Source organism: Atractosteus spatula, chromosome 28, assembly GCF_055471065.1.
Source record: "Atractosteus spatula isolate fAtrSpa1 chromosome 28, fAtrSpa1.hap1, whole genome shotgun sequence".
In the NCBI taxonomy this organism is placed as follows: Eukaryota; Metazoa; Chordata; class Actinopteri; order Semionotiformes; family Lepisosteidae; genus Atractosteus; species Atractosteus spatula.
In genome coordinates this window covers 4,920,756-4,937,555 of record NC_142733.1, presented here as the reverse complement: position 1 = coordinate 4,937,555, position 16,800 = coordinate 4,920,756, and the positions used below count along the sequence as shown (strand labels likewise).

At 46.1% G+C, this 16,800-nt stretch overlaps 1 protein-coding gene across 1 annotated transcript in view; it reads right to left on the bottom strand.

The window, feature by feature from the left end:
• ncanb (neurocan b) overlaps window positions 1–16,800 on the bottom strand; it is a 63,577-nt gene that overhangs the window by 25,882 nt on the left and 20,895 nt on the right. Inside the window, exon 9 of the mRNA XM_088907321.1 lies at window positions 5,622–5,738. Within this exon, the coding sequence (XP_088763447.1) occupies window positions 5,622–5,738 (117 nt within the window). The remainder of the gene's footprint in view (window positions 1–5,621; window positions 5,739–16,800) is intronic.

Sequence of the window (16,800 nt, the reverse complement as noted above, 5' to 3'; positions counted from 1 at the left end):
AATGAGCCTCAGACTGCCCCCACCCAGCTACTGTATACTGTACGTCTTGCTTGTGGGTCTCGTAATGGTCAGTGCATCATAGAGACATGGGTGAGATCCCTTTCAACCTCACTTGGTTGCATTTATAGATAATATTCTTAATATGATATAATTATATAATTTTTAATATTTAATATTCTCAAAGAGCTCTCTTCAGCCGAGTTTGATTCTGAGCTCTCATCTTTTCACCTTCTTCTGATATTATGGTCATGGAAAAAAAACCCAATGAAATGGAAACTGCTGGCCTGAGGGTTATTTTTATGCGGGCACAACTTATGGCCCAAATCTTGCAACGGCAGGATAAAAAAAAAGTAGAGAGTGCCAGAAGACTGCAAGCTTAGAAGCACAAGCAGTCCAAACAGACAATGTGATCCAGACACTCAATGAGACAATGCACTTAACAGGACTGGCCCTCACTGTAAGCATCTCTATAACAGCAAAGCGGTTCTTTTTTCTTCATTTTTTGGAAGAGCACGTTCGGCGTATTTCCTGCCTCACTGCCAGTATAAACCATTCCCCGCACCTCCGGTCTCAGGGTGGAAAAGTGTGATTAATAGCATGGGCACATAGGGAAAACCACACTTTCACACTCAGTTGTCATCAAACAGCACAGTGTATCCTGAAATATGACATGCTGGCCGGTTGGAAAAGGCGTATCTCATTCACTACTCACAGCCCGGTTCTGAATGAACAAGCCATGCATCATGGATAGCGGGCTACTCCTGTGATCAAAGCAGTGACTTATTACACTATAGCCAATTAAGAGGAGAATCATTGATGCACATTATTACGTTGTATAGCTGTAACTACCAAAAGGGCTGCACATTCATTAAAAAGCAGCTCTAATAATTTATACGCTCTGCTGATGAATAATGCATATTTCTTTGTATGTCTGCAATGTTTATTTGTCTTTAAGCATGTGCTCTACTCGGGGTATTGAAAATTCACACATTAAAAATGCATGATCCATTTGCACCATATATAAAAAATGCAGGCATACACGAGTCAGATACTAGCTGTCACGCAGGATAAATCTATAACATCTGCTTATATTGTACCCCAGGGCCTGACGAGACACGAACTGGGACTTAGGTTGTCTAAATCTTGCAGCGTGTCCATCCCACAGCCTGGCCCCAAGGGCAGCGCACTGAAACACCACTGCCGTGCTGTTCTTTTCATTTAGGCTGGGATTGGATAATCCGGAAGGGAAGGATCTTATTGGCCGATTACGAGCTGGCAGTAGAGGGATGATGGATGTTTAATATAACAGGAAGAAGCCGAGGTTAATTCCAAGCTGAAAAGTAGGAAGAAATAATAATAAGTGCAACATTCTGGGTATGCAGCTTTCAGCATGGAAGTAACCTCTACTTGTGCATTGGCGGATCGCTTGCTGACGCAGCTCCCCCAACTCCAACCTCATTGAAATAACGAGACCCTTACAGCTGTGATGCCATTTGTCATCATTCATCACTGCTGCCTGTGCAGCCTCTGTCAGACTGGGAAAGCACCCCAGCCGATGTGAAAGTGTGCACCACTGGTGGCGGTGTCATAGATAAAGGAATCCACCAGCAGAATTCACTTCCGGACGTGTTAACGAGTGACGGGAGGAGCTAACGAAGCCTGTGTTTTTGGGAGAGCCATTCGTGCTATGATCCCGAAGCCCTGGCAGTCTGCACCAGCCACAGGATCAGTCTCGCTGCCTGGGGAGGTGTGGATCTTTCCAGAGGGTCCTGCTGCAAAGTCTTAGCCTGTGTTGCCCACAGCACCAAACAAGAGTTAGTCCCACAAAGTCAAGACTGGAAACCAGGAACTCCGAGAGCCATAAAGGCCCTGTGCCACACACTGGCCAGGCATTGTCTTGGAAACATCAAGCTGTCCTCCTGGAGCTCCAAACCCGTGTGTTTGCCCAAGAAATTACTCGAAGAACAAGAAGTGTTTTAAAACATGCTCCCAAACAAATAAACACGTTATACGCAATCAAATTGGCTCTTTCTGCAAAAATATGAACTCGTTTCTTCATATTGTAATACAAATAAGCATTGCTGAGATTTAAGAGATACTTTATTTTTCCCCAATTATAATTTTCACCAGACTTCCATTCACTGTCTTTTCACTTTCCATTCACATTCGCAGTCGTGCGATCTGACGTCAACTCCAAAAAGTCGAAGCACTCGTTTTAAGAGCAGCAGCTAGTTGCAACGTTCAGGCTTTAGCTTGGAACATGGGTTTTGCATTAACCGGTCTGCCTGCTGCTCAGGCCAGAACAACATTTAAAGCATTTAAAAAATAGAAGGAAAAAAAAAAGAGGTCAAGGAGCAGAGGCTTCACGGAGGCATGCTGTGGCGCGTGTGTAGGTGCTGTACAGCGGCGTGCTGGCAGAAATGTACTGCAGGTGGAAAGGTTGGGAATAGACGCCTGTGCTTGTCCACTGCAGTGCAGAGCAATTTCCATAAACCCTCTGTAGCAAATAACAATGAGCAGGGCTCGGAGGATGAGCAAAAGAGAGAGGTGGCAAAGTGACAGAAGACGTGGGGGAGTGTGAGAGAAGAAGAGAGAAAAAAAATCAGAAGAATCACGGTTAAAAAAAAACATTTTCATATGCACATTCCTCCTACCTATCAGCAAATCCGGCCAATCTAGCTTAACACCTGAGATGACATTTACCTTTGCATCTGTTGATAGTTCTTCCATTTCTGTTTGGGTATAACTTTTTTTCACACGAGATTTTTGGTTTGTACATTGCGAAATGGCCGTAGCAAATTCATTTGCATTTTCTCATAATAAATAAGGATTTCTTTGCCATCGCGGTCCCTCTGATCCTGTGCCTGCCTTGTCTTTGCTCTAATATAGCTTCCAGTGCTTCGGCGTGCATCAGGATGTCAGTGTGTATTGTGGTGTCAGTCAGTGGGGGTGAGTTATTCTTTTTAATTTGCCAGGTGAGTTATTGGCACGCTCGGCAGGGAGCCTGGAAGTCAAGTCCGAATCATTTCTTCATTATCTGTGTACAAAGCTCAAGGCAGAGGAGACAATTCGCCTCTCCGACTTCCCCGCCTTCACGGGCTTTATAAAACGGTCGTCTTTTCATTCTCTGTTTTGCCGGAGAAAAGTAATTGCTGAGAGCAGAACAAAAGGTTTCCTCTCCAACAACCCTGTGCTAAAAGGCTTGACAGATGTCTATTCAGTTCTATTGACTCCCCCTTTTCTCTGCTTTTCATGTGTTGCCTTTCTGTTCTCTCTGTCTTCCACTTCGTGCCTGTCTGTGCGCACAGCGGGTTCTGTTCTGGTACCGCAGGACAAAAGAAAACCGAGCGGTGTTAAGAGTAACAAATTATTTTTGGTGAAGAATTGTATTTCCTCACAGAGATCCCCTATCCCATTCCCAGATCCCATGCCTTCCCCTCTAGACACTCCGAATTACCATCCTGCACGGGCACAGCTCATTCCAGACAGAGGATGGACTCCTTCCTCTCTTACCTATGGAGAACTGCAGCCTGTCCTTAAGAGGGGCTTCAGAGCTCTCCAGCGGAGAAGCTCCCAACAGTCTGGCTGAAAGGGCAAAACGAAACCCGAAGACCACGGTTTCCCCAAAGTGCTGCACATAGCCGCCAAGAACAAAAAAGTTGACGTAGCGGTCTCTTGTCCTGTTCCAATGATAACTCAAGATCTTGAGGTGAACACATTAACAGCTTGACTTTCTTTATGACCAGCACTCTATGGTACACTCACACACACAGCATAACTTGAATGTTTTGTTTTAAACTTCCCACAGCCCTTCATTTTCCTCACCACCACATCTTCCTCTCCAAGCGTGAGTAACTGTGCCACGGCAAAACACCGATGCCTGCTGTTCGAGATACCCTGAACGAAAGAGCCAAACAGCCACCAGAGCCTCCGTCTTCAGGGCACAGAGACGCTGCCATGCCTGGAGCAAGACAATTGTCACTAGGACTTCCCGATATCAGGAAAACAGTAAAAGTAAACTATAAGAAAAGTAGAAATTTCTCTGAAGTACGGGTTTGGGCTTCATCAGGACAATCCTGCAATCTGTCTTTGAAGCCCCCCAGTCATCAGATTTGAAAAAGTTCCTCAAACCAAAATATATCAGTCTAAAACAATCAAAGCCTTGAAAAAAGCTCTTAGAAACCGATCGTCTTCAAAATGTGTCTTCTTTAGCAAATTTTTAGCCAGCGGAAAAACGCAGTGAAAGTCATACTGCAATGACTGTGCATGTCAGGCCAGTGTAGAGCATGGGTCAGAAGAATCATTAAACGTTGACTACAGTGACACATCTAGTTGCCCGTGAAATGGCAACTTTTGATCTGATTCAGTTTTGGAACGATGAGAACAAACCTAACAGTTCAACCACAGCTCCCGCCACGCGAATACAGGGCCTCGGAGCAGAACGGCGGTCACCCAGCCCCGAGATGGAAGCCCATACTGTGGCTTCCTTCAGAAAAAAAAAAACAGCTGGACGACATCCTGGGATCAATAAGCTGATAACTACCAAAGGAGCCAGATGGGCGGGGCGGGGCGGGGCAGCCCCCCCCTCATGTGTCGCCGTTCCCTTGCTCAAATGGAACTCTGGCTCCTTCCCCGGCGCAGCTGGCAGACAGGAGGCCAGGCTTCACACCAGCTGGAAACACAGTCACCATGCCCGTCTTTTCACGCTCTTGTAAGTCTGGCTAACTTGCTGGATCGGAGACAGGATCATCCGCACAGGAGAGGTGCTTGAGTGAAAGAACAGGAGCTTATCCTGTGGAACTGGGATCACCCTCACACCTGTCAAACAGACCCCCTCCACCCCCCTCCTCTGCCAGAACAGCACTTTGCACTTCGTAAATGTTTTATATACAGTACGTGTAGGCTCAGCTACCCATACAGTACTATATACATTATGCAAAGGCTCTAAATGCTCTCAAAATAATTGCAGATACAACATCCATCCCAGGAGGGTGCCTTTGGGGAATTTTGAATTTCTGCACTGATTCTGCTTAAATCATCATTTTAGGGGGGTTTGTTTTTCAACATTTGATCTGCCAAATGGTTTTTGAGGATAATGATGCTGCAGTGGCAGCGCACTGCTTCCAGGGAAAGAGGCACAATAAAAAAACAGGGGCGGAAGGGGGAGAGGGCAGGAGGAAAGGAAAGAACGATACCCCCCCCCGCCCCCCCTCGTCTCTCTGCCCTGGCTCGAAAGGCCACAGCGGAGTGCGCGCAGACCTGAACCGCGATCTGGAAAGGCATGTCGTTAACCTGCCTGCCTCGAGCCTTAATTAGTGCTGTGTACATCACTGGGATAGATTTCACAGTCCAACCACATCACACTCAAAAACAAAAAGAAAGCACACATTTCATACCAAAACACATCTACAATACAGCTTATTTAACTATACAACTATGACTATATACTGTCATTCAATATCTTGGCTGGATATAGTCAACTACAGTTATCTTCACATTTTGATGGACAGGAAGTCCTACGCACCCTTCCCCCACGCCCCTTTTAGTGTATTACGACCCTTGACCCCTTGACCCCTTAACCCCTGTTTGCAAAACGGCAGCCACCCCGGCCAGGAGCTCACCGATCTCGCAGTTCTCCCCAGAGTAGCCGGGCTGACACTGGCAGCTGTACAGGTCCCCAGTGGACAGGCAGGTTCCTCCATGAAGACAGGGGTTGGTCTGGCAGGGGTCATTCTCAGCTGCGGGAGGGACACGACAAACACGCTAATTAGACCCTGCCCTCCCCGTCACACAGAAACCCACTTGGGCTCAGAGCACTTAAGACCAGATGTTACAGAATGGGTTTAGGAAGATAAGATCACTTTATTGGCCCTATACAATTTCTTGCATTAGGAATTTGTCTTTTCGCATACCCCAGCTTGCTCTCCATGAGTCACACAGACAGGGAGAGAAGCTGGGGGTCAGAGCGCAGGGTCAGCCATTTATACGGCACCCCTGGAGCAGCTGGGGTTAAGGGCCTTGCTCAGGGGCCCAACGGAGTAGGATTCCTCTGCCGGCTGTGGGATACAAACTGGCAACCTCCCAGCCACAGGCGCAGATCCTGAGCCACAGAGCCACCGCTCCGCCCCAAGAGTAAGTAAGAGGTTCAACAGCTTTGCCCCTGCTGCTCCAATACAATTGTCCAGAATGAAGATTAAAGAGGACCCCCCCCCCCCCGACAAACATGTTTTCACAAGGTCAGAGACAGGGGGGCACAGCAGCGGAGCCCCAGTTTATCGACACCCATGCTCCGTAAGCGGAACACGTCTTGGTCTGAAATCCAGAACTACAACCCAGATCACAACCCTGATTTTTACATCTTTTGATTAGGAAATAACTTCTGATTTTTCATTTGGAATATTGCGTATTCATTTGTGGCTTTTAACATTTTTTTTTTAATTTTGTAACGAAGTCAGGAGTTTAAATAATTTTAAAGATGTAAGGAGACTCATGGCAAAGAGGCTTCCTTGTGTTATAAGGCCATCACAGAGGGCTGCATAGTCTAGTATCACTTATTAGCCTGCTGGGTTTTAAGCAAGAGACACCTTCGCCTTCTACAAAGGGTCATTTGGTGTTGCTTATCTGGGTGGCCTTCTGCACAAATTACTCTTCATTCTGGACCTCAGAGACAGTGTCTGGATCTATAATGGTGTGGGTAGAGGTTATGTCTCTGTAATGTGTGCGGACTAAAAAAACCCTGGCAGGCATTTATTTATGCCATAAGACATGCATTTACAAATTCCACGAGTAAGCCACAGCATATAATTACATTATTAATTCCCATTTATAATACATTACCACTATTAGCATGCAATTATCTTTAACTAGATATTATTATGTGCAATGGTCAAGCGTTACTGTGCTGAAATGTTACAGGGTTTTTCCAATACGGCACTAATTTGTTATAAATGCCATTCAGTGTGAGAGAAGGTGACATTTAAGATACTTGTGCGATAAAAAAAGGAAGGATGGTGAGGTCAGGCTGGCGAATATGGATCATAGCTCTGCAATGCCTGCATGCAGTATTAATGAAGACTGCTTACAGCCTAATGTAGGTGTGTAGAAATGTAGAAATACCATAATTTTCAGATTTTAGTTGACGCGTGGATGTTTTGCACAAACTAGAGTATTTTGTGCATCACTGGGGATCTTTGATTTGTCAAGCTTTTGTGTGATGTGTCACCTGTGTAACGCATACCCTACATACAGTAACACTTGCAAAGGGCACCATAACACACATTTCAAACCTGCATCTCTCTCCAAAAAACATTAGAGAAAGAAGATTGACTACTAAATAATATACTTACAGTACAGTCCTTTGAACAACTGAAAGGTGGCACATTAAAACCTGAACATTGCGGTGCCGTATTTTTCAATACTGGGATGTGTCTGGCTGTAGGAGGCCCTGAGGAGATTCTGTGCTGCAGAATCGTGGATAAGAAGAGTATAAAACAAACCAGAGGGTGTTAACTGCAGATGTGCTCTGTTGTGGGGGAGAACCACAGAGCCAGGGTTTTATTAAGCTGGTCTGCTGATGGAGAAAAATGAGCCAAGCTTAGGGGTCGCAAATGACATTTCAGAAACTCTTCATAACCTGAAATATAGCAAGAGTTTTAATAGAGTGTCATTACCCTACCAGTAAAAGGCCACAGCAGGTGATTGATTACTGTACATCTCATTAGCAAAAGTTAAATCTTACACCTATAAAGCTTTGCAAAAGTATAACCGAGAGCACATAACTTGTGTATAAAGTGTCATTTACAAGGAAGCCATCTGAGGGAGGGGTCAAAATCAGAGTATTTTTTGTTACTCGGGCAGTGCTCTTTTTACTGTAATGGTAACAGCATCCAGAACGCTGGAACCCAGGCTGACCCCTCACAGCCCCACTGCACTCGAATCGAACAGCAGGATGATCTGAACGAACTCGGCAGGCACACAAGGACACTAAAGGTTGCTGAGAACGTTGGGAAAAGTCCCACAGAGTTCACACAGTATATCCTGCATGCATGTCTTCTCCACCTTAATTCACTCTAATGATTCATGAAGAGATCTTTAACGCTCCCATTCAAGTGCAGCCAAGGTAATTCTCCAGCCATTGCCTGCTTCGAGGTAAGGACTTATTTAATTCTCACATAATTAGTCACGACTTATTACACACAAATGCGATTCTGTTCCCCACCATCTGCGAGAAGGCAGTAAACATGAGCAACGGCCGGCAAAGCAAAGGGAAAAAATGAAAATATGCAATAATAATAATAATAATAATAATAATTAATGCATACTGACTCGGCATGCATGGGTTTCTCCTACAGCGGTAACGTAACCGGAGCCTAACTGGACACCCCAGCCGCAGCCTCATCTCGCCCCCGTGAGCTCGCTGGGAGTCGCAGGCCTGTGCTTCTGGAATGTGGGGAAGAGCCAGGTGCTGTCACATCAGGGGAGGGCTTCTGCTGTACGCAAGGTCTTTATAATTAATTACGACCGCTCTTGAAATAGCCTGTCTCTGCCCGGCGCGGTGGCGGGGAGCGGAAACGAGAGCCGGCACACGGAGCTCTTCGTCTTCGTCTTTGTCTGCGGCTGCCTGAGAGGTGTGAGGAGGGGGGGGCACACGCGGAGAGGCAGCGTCCCCGCTCGAACCCCCTTCGCTTTTGTCCTTTATGGTGCGGAAAGTTGCACCTCGTAAAAAAAAAAAAGGTATTAGGAAAAAAAATAGCCAGAAAAGAAGCTCTCTACGGCCGCGACGCATTCTAATTCTTGCAGGCAAAGTCAGATCCTACTGCAGAGACGCTCTTCATGGCCCGAGGCGCCGAAGGGCAGAAGACTGAACCGTGATCTGAGAGGACGAAGATCAGAGGCTGGGTGTCTGTCTCCCGGTGCCAGAGCTCACATGTGCGAGTGCACAAGCCCTCCTTGGAGGAGATAAAGAAGCGAGGTGATGGGGGTGGGACTAGACTAGACTTCGACTAAATTAAAAAAAAAACCAGACAGGTGGGGATAGGATGTTCTCAATGCTGACACTTGCTGGGAGAGTCATGTATCCAGCCACAGTGCTGACATTTTTGTGAAGGTAATGACACTGCAGGACAACACAATCGTAGCGGCTCACACGTATGGCGGAGCCTCGTAAACACCAGCTGACCCAGTGCAGGGACTCGAAGAGCCACGGGCAGTTTTCAAAAACAGCCTTCGCCTAGCTAGCCTTCAGTCCGCAGGCTGCAGGAGGCGTGTTCGTACTCCACTGACTTAAATACAGCCCTCCGTTCGCGCTCAAGACTTCTCGACACCAGGAGAGACTGAATGTGGACTCCCTGCAGTGTGTTACTATTGCCTTTTTTAAGATCTCACAAAAGAGTACAGATCGGCGCCTCCGGAGAAAGTCGGGAACCGCATGTGGAAAAAGCTTTGCTCAATAAAAGTACTCAGACGCACAAAAACTCACCTAATTGCTAGAAATATTAAGGTGCCTCATAAGTAATTTGTTTCGAGAGATGGCAGTTCCGAAAAACTGTTTACACGAAATCCCACCCCCCTCAGCCGAGCATCCAAGATCTATTCCTCCCCCCCCCCCGTCCCAGAAATTACTGAGCCTTGTAATAGGTTTCCATCTCTTCCATCTAGATAAGCTATTACCCCCTATCACGGGAGACCCGCATGAACACAACAGCACAAAGCACTGCCAAATGTACTGCAGAGACAAGCCCCAACACACTGAGACGAAGCTGGCGGCGGACAGCGAGGATTAAGGGTTTTACCGCAGTTCGACACCCAAGCTGCAGGAGCAATCCTGCAAAGATACACAAACCTCACAGGGAACCTGCTGGAGCCAGGGCATTCCGCACCATTACAGCAGTGTCAGGAATAGCTGGGAATTCTGCCATTATTTAGGCAGAAACGTTAGGAACATGTCATGTGAATTCCAAGCTTCATTTGCAATCCAGATATTGCGTCTTTGCTCAATCCAAGTACTCAAACAAACACAAACTCACTAAATTACTAGAAGGTGCCTCATAAGCAATTTGTTTAGAGAGCAATCGACATAACGATATACTAGAGAACTCTTTGACTTTCCTTTTTTCTGTACTTGCCCTTGAATTTTACTTATGTTACTTATGTGGCGATTTTTGCTTTCGATTTTCTCTAAGAGTCTAAGAGCTTCACCACCTTCGAAACAAGACGGCAAGAACGGAGAAATAAACTGCTGAAACGAGAGTCCTAGCAGGCGGTCTAGGGGTGACCTGTAAGAAGGACTAGACTGGGGCTGTCCAGCATGGATCTGGAGACCCCTGGGGTAGGGTTTGGGCTGTTTAGTTCTGTGAAACAGCAACGCCAGACATCTGTGAGGTACGTGCTACTCCTCCAATAGGCGCTAACTCTCCTGTCGAGCTCTATGGATGAACTGGAAGAAGCCGTAATTCGCCTTCTTGCACTGTACAGTATGTGTGTTACATACAGGGAGAGTCAAATAATAACAAACTTTAAAAGCTCATCCACAACCTGTACTTACATCCTTCACTGCAGTAAAGGATGAGAGCAGAATTTACTCTGGCGTAGTCATGGTAATAAATCAAAAAGCAACTGCAAAGTGGACGATTTAAACGATCTGAAAACAGGCAGATCATTCATACTGCCTTCATTAAAAAAAAAAGAACTTGACGATACAGGAAAATGTGCAGCACGAAGCACAAGGATGGAGCTTGTTTAGTCTCCCACTACTGATGCTCGCCAGCTCAGCCGAGCTGAGTCAGATGTAACGATACGATTTGGAATGGACCAGGGCTTCTCCAAGCCTGGACCCTTAATGGTCCCTTGTCCCAGAGGGTTCCTGATTGTCCGCTGGGCAGATAACTCCCTGAGCCTGGATTTCAAATTGCAGAATGAAAATGAGTTCCCAAGGGGGGCTTTAGGAGGTCCATGACCCTAAAGGAATTCAAGCCAAGGCTTGAAGAACCACTGTTCTCATTTTTTTTAAACACACTTCCACGCTTTTTTCTTCCTCCACTTGTGTCTCCTGGTGCTCGCGTTTCCCTGCTCGGCCTGCGGAGGTCCGCCGGATTGACCCCCTCATTTCCACCCAGACCCCTCGTGGCCCCTCCTGTGGAAGACTAAAAAAGATCCAGTTCTTGGAGCCTGTCAGAGTGAGGAGGCTCTACCTGCAGCAGCTGCAGGTCAACCACTGTGTCTCCTAGGGGTTTCTGCAGGTGTGTTTCTGTTTATCTGCAGCTGGAGCCCCCTGCCAGGGATCCATCAGTGGTCAGCAGCCCTCATGGTCAGGGTTAGGGGCTACGGGCACAGGGGCACAGCCAGCGGCTGGCCAGGATGGAGTGACTGACTAACGAGATCTCAGGAAAGGATAGGGATCCTTTTTTTTTCCCCTTTCTTTTCCAGTAATTTGTCACGTTTCAGCCAATTATTTTCCTTCACCGGCAGGGAGGCGGGCTGCACACAGCTCCCTGGTGCTGCCGATACGTCCGTAATGCGACGGAGCGGCAGCGAGACGTCTCCCGCGGGGGTGCCGGAGCTGGCGTGCTGCGCGTCTCTCACAATTAATTTGCAAACGTGAGGAAGCTTTTCCTCGGTCCTGACACTTGACTCATGCATTCTCTTTCTCTCAACACTGAGAGATTAACTATAATTCACACGGCTACGGTGTGCGATTAAAAAAACACATTTCAAAGGGGGTGGGGGGGGGGAATATAATTAAATTGCCTAATTTAGCATTTTTACTCCTTCAAATTGAAGATACCTGGGGGCCAGCTCTTCTACTTTTTCCAGTTGTGGCTGAACGTTCCTTTCCTAAACTGAGTTAACGGTCTGTGGACACTAAGTTTTTGATGGTATAATCATTATTCCTTATTGTTTAGATTTGATTATGCTCTTTTGCGTTTGCTGAAATGGTGTTCTGCAGACAAGTATCTCATAATTATGAACAGCAGTGACACAAAGGACTTTTAAAATCCAATTAAGCTGCCCTGCACTGTTGGTGGAGCTATGTGTTGGTTTTATGAAACCTTTCACAAGGATGAGATAAGGTTTTTTTCCTTTACATACTGCTACAGATTTCAAGGAAAGGATGATCTAGCCTCTACCTGCTGTTGCTATGACAAGCTCAATGATTTACTTGTTTTCCGGGGAGGGGTTTGAAACAAACTGCCAAAATAAACCCATAAAAAAGTAAAAGTATACAAAAGGAAAAACAAAAGTGAGGGAAAAGGCATGGGACCGCTTAAAAACATCCATTTCCTCTGCCATCAAAGAAACAACATGCATCACTTTCCAGAAGGACACGGCGAAGCCTGTTCAGCTGTTGCCAACTGTTAAGCAAGATGGAGTAACGTGAAATAGCATTAAATATTGTAGAAATATTGCAGTAACATGTACTCGTTTCAAACTGTCAGTGCCCATGCCTTCTGCAGGTACTATCCAAAATATTTCAATCCTGCTCCCTCTTCCTCACCCCAGGAATCTCAAATTCCGGGATGCCCGTTTACCGAGCACTTAGTTTTAAGCCAAAACTCAATCTGCCGAGCTCAAACAGCATGCGTGTTCGTGTAACAGAGTGGTAGTAAAGCAGTAGTCCATCCGTTTCAATGATCATAAGAGGTCTTGAAAACTCAGAACATATATTCAGTAGGGAGCAATTGTTTTTGGACAGGGGATCAAGATTTCACTAAGTTCGGATCCTTAATTTCTAGGATAAAACAGGCTGAAATGTACAGTATTTATAAAAAAAGGCTGGCAGTGCTGAATTTAAACTACGAAAAGCAACAGATTCTTTTTGTAAGAGAGTTGATGAGAATAAAGCTTCGATTTGCTGCTGGAGACTCCCCCACAGCAAGACTCTGAGAGTTCCCAGGGGTCTCCAGGATGGCATAGGTGTCACTGAATTCATTCTTACAAGACGCCAGTGCTTTAGATTTTCACAGGCAGAAAGCGCTCTTGGTACAGAAAGCCCTTCAAGGGAAAGTCCGCCACATCAACACAGTTTTGTAACAAATGAGAGCGCCCTTCTCCCGGTTATTGATTACCACCCAGGAGGTTATTAATGATGATCAGCTCGGGCTTTCAGAGCGAAGCTCTCTTCACATAATAAACCCATCGGGGCGGTTCTGGGAGAAGACTGGCAGGTCAAACCCATGCAGACGTGCCCTCACGCCAACCGCGCTGATCCTGGCTCTGAGCTCCAGGCATCTGTCTCGTTTCCCTCCAGCCCAGGTGAGAAAGAGCAGTTTCCCACTGCTGCTAACGAGATGCTAATACAAAGAAAGTACAGATGGTTGCGCTTAGCTGTTCCACTCTTCAAGGGGAGCAGGAGAGCAGAGCAGCAGCACTAGCTGGCTTTAACTTCTAGCAATCAGGCAGCCTTAAACGATGCCGGAAATAAATGACGGCTGATGAGAGAACATCCATAAAGGATGAATCAGTTCCAAGTCAAGAGAAATTAGCCAGGGGAAAAAAAAAAAACGGGTGCCATTTCTCCTACATTAAACTAAGCTGGCAGGGTGGCTAAGGCTGGACGAGGGGGAAAAAACTCTTTCATCGGAGCTTGATGTAACAGTCTAGTTAACGTCTTGAAAGCTCATGACAAGCTTATTAATAAGAGCCGTCGGATGAGCCGGGGCCAAGGCTGAGTAATCCAGGGAGAAGGCACGGAGAAAACCGACGAGATGCTCTCTCAAAAGCCTTCAACGTGCCAACCGCTGTGCCCTCTGCATGACAAAAAAAAATACTTCTGCAAATCAAACCAAATAGCGAGAGAGGGAGAGCAGAAGTTGATTTTTTTCATTGAGATGGCTTGCTTTATTTATCCATTTACCATATTAAGACGCTAATTTTCCACTGTGGGCTCAACTATCCGCTAATGAGCTGCTGCTAATGAGAGGGAGCAACGTGCCTACTGTGCAGATCCTGCTCCTCTAAAACTGGAGTGTGCCGAGATATTTCTGTAATAGAGATGATTACGGGCTGAACTGTCCTCCGAGAGGGGGAAACGGTGAACTTCTCTTCGATGTACAGATAATCTGGCGCGAGCGCATTTTCAAAATGGTATTTCCAGGTTGTAGATGCTCTGTGTGCAGTTTTAACTGCGCTCAACGTTTCCCCTCAAGCATTTTATTATTCTATCTGTGAGGCAGCACAGGCAGAGGTTAGGGCTCACGAGAGAACCCCTCACCTATCCCGGGTGTTGCTGCAGCCCCAGACACAGCACACCGGGGGATCAGCAGGCCCCAGTCAAGACAGGGAAGGCTGGGCGGATGAGATTAGGCACTATCTACCCGGAGCACGGTGCCAGAAGGCAGAGCACAGTGGGGAATACGGGAAAAAACAGAAATAAATAAAAAGGTGTCTTTCAATAACTTGCAAATGTATTTCCAAGTAAATCCCAAATCCTCTCGGAATGCTCGGAGCACTCGAGCAAGGAAGGAGCTGAAGGGGGGGAGGATGAAACACAAACGAGCTCCCCTGACCCCGAACTGCTTAACGAGGAGAGGGAATTAGGGGAGACGGGCCTGTGGATTACAACGCAAGGAGTTGGGGGGCACAGGGTGGAATGAGGGGTGGTCGCTGAGGAGCTGATAAGGAATTACAGGAGCAAAAGACTTTCACACAGGGAAAAAACGGCGCTGCTCAGTCAGACGAGATGCTTTCTCTGTAGACTCAGTCCCCGCGCTGGCAGCGCAATTCTTCTGCGGCACTTTGTCACGCACAGACGACCCACACGCATTGCACTGCAAGAAGGACTGCCGAGGCCAGCCCGTTTAGAGACTTAACTGCACCATTAACTGGGCCTGCCAGCCCACAGATCCACTGCCGCCTCAGCAGAGGTAGGGTCCAAGGTCCAGGACTGGGCAGCCTCACTCCTGGAGGTATGAAAAGTCCTCAGTTTTCATTTTCACCTCTGATCTTAAATGCTTCATTGCTTCATTCAGCTACTTGGACATAAAGTCAAATAAAAAAATAATAATTTCTTTATTAATTGGAGGTTAATTTATAAGCACCTGCAAAACCTGCAGGAGTGCAGTCCCCCATCCATACCTAAAAAGTGTTTTAAGGACTGAATGTGGATGCCTTCTCCCTTTAAGTGAAATGAAATGTGAAATGTGCTCACATCTATCACGCTTTTGATCTGTTTGTCCTTAGTTTGCCCTTAGATAACTCAACGGTTCCTTAAAGGGGGGAAATTAAAAGGAAGTTTTCGTTTATTTTAAGTATTTTACACCAGTGTTCAAAGGGACTCCCATCTGACGCTTATTCTTTGCTCAGTAAAACTATTTACAAGTCGCGGCCGTCTCCTACAGAGGTGCATAAACGTAACAGTGTTTTAGGATATTTTGGGATAGACCAAGCTGTGAGCTCTGCAAGGAAGCAGAAACTAGGTCATTCTTATGGGAAGAAAAAAAAGAAACTCTCTGTGCATTCCGATGATGTGCCAAAGAAGCATTAATATAAGTTAAAAAAAGGGACAGAGATAAAAACCAGGTTTGTGAATCCCTGGTGCCCAGGAGACTCTATTAATAACATAACATAATATGAAAACCACACAATTACAACCAAAAAAGAGCTATCAAGATATGAAAAAAACATTATCAGACCAGTATAAAACTAACAGCCAGGGCTACAGCTTTCCCTTTTCAATAAATTATGTTCCTGATCAGACCCTGCATGACGACCATGAGGGCATCCAAGAGTTTATAAACATTATTCTGCAGGCAGAAATACCACCGACGACTTTAAGATTAATAAAAAACCATTTGTGAGAGCAATAAAGTTAGAAGGGCTACAGTCTCAATAAGGCAACTGAAGCAGAAAATCGATAGCCACTAGGAATGCAAGATAGCCTCTCCTTCGCAGCACAGCACAAGGCTAGCTCAAGGTCTCATTTGGAGCTTAAAATGTTGAGGAAAAATAAAATGTTTGCTCAGTTAAAATTCAGCAAAGCCTCTCTGATTAAAATTCGTATAACAGGCATTCCATTGCCAGCAAGCCACCTTTCACGCAGTATTTAAAATCCAGTTGTCAGTGTTTCCAGCTGAAAACCAGCAAATTGCTCTTTTCTAAAGCCTGTAATAAAATAGCTGCAAGGCCAAACTTTGATGCTGTGCTGCTTTCCTCCCCCAAAACCTTGCACAGCAGTACGGAAGAACAGAATTGTGTCAGACGCGGTGGAAAATATTTTCTTTTGTCGAAGAAAGAAAAAAAAACTCCTGGTGTGTGCTGTGTGGTTTAATTTCACAGCAGAATGCTAGAGCCTGCATGCTTTTAAGAAAGTGTAGCACGAAAGGCCAAGATGCTAACTCTATAATTATGCGTGTCTGTGTTAGGCTGTGGTCATAGGCTCATGCGTCAGAATGACTGCATGTGTCCGGGAGTGTGTATGAGCCTGGGTGTGTGTTTGGGGTGCTGTGTGTCTGCATCTGGTCTAACTGTGGTCCATGTGAGGGTCTTTCATGCTCTCATCTGTGTCTGCAAAGATGAGATGAGGAACCAGCACCTGAGGAGACAAAGAGGTCTGGACACAGAGATTCGATATGTGCTTAATTAAAGGCCCTCTGTCCTATAACACTGCTGTTATTAATAAGGCTATAAGGAATAGGCTGGTTTTCAAAGACGAGGCCTCTTATGTTCAGAGGGGGCTCCTGAGATCCTCTTATTGCAGTCAGCCACTTGAGCAGCTGAGCAATGATTAAAGGGGCTTATGAAAGTCGCACCTGGGACAGGAGGCAAGGCAAATCCTGCTCTCCTTTTCTGCCAAAGCCATCCAGA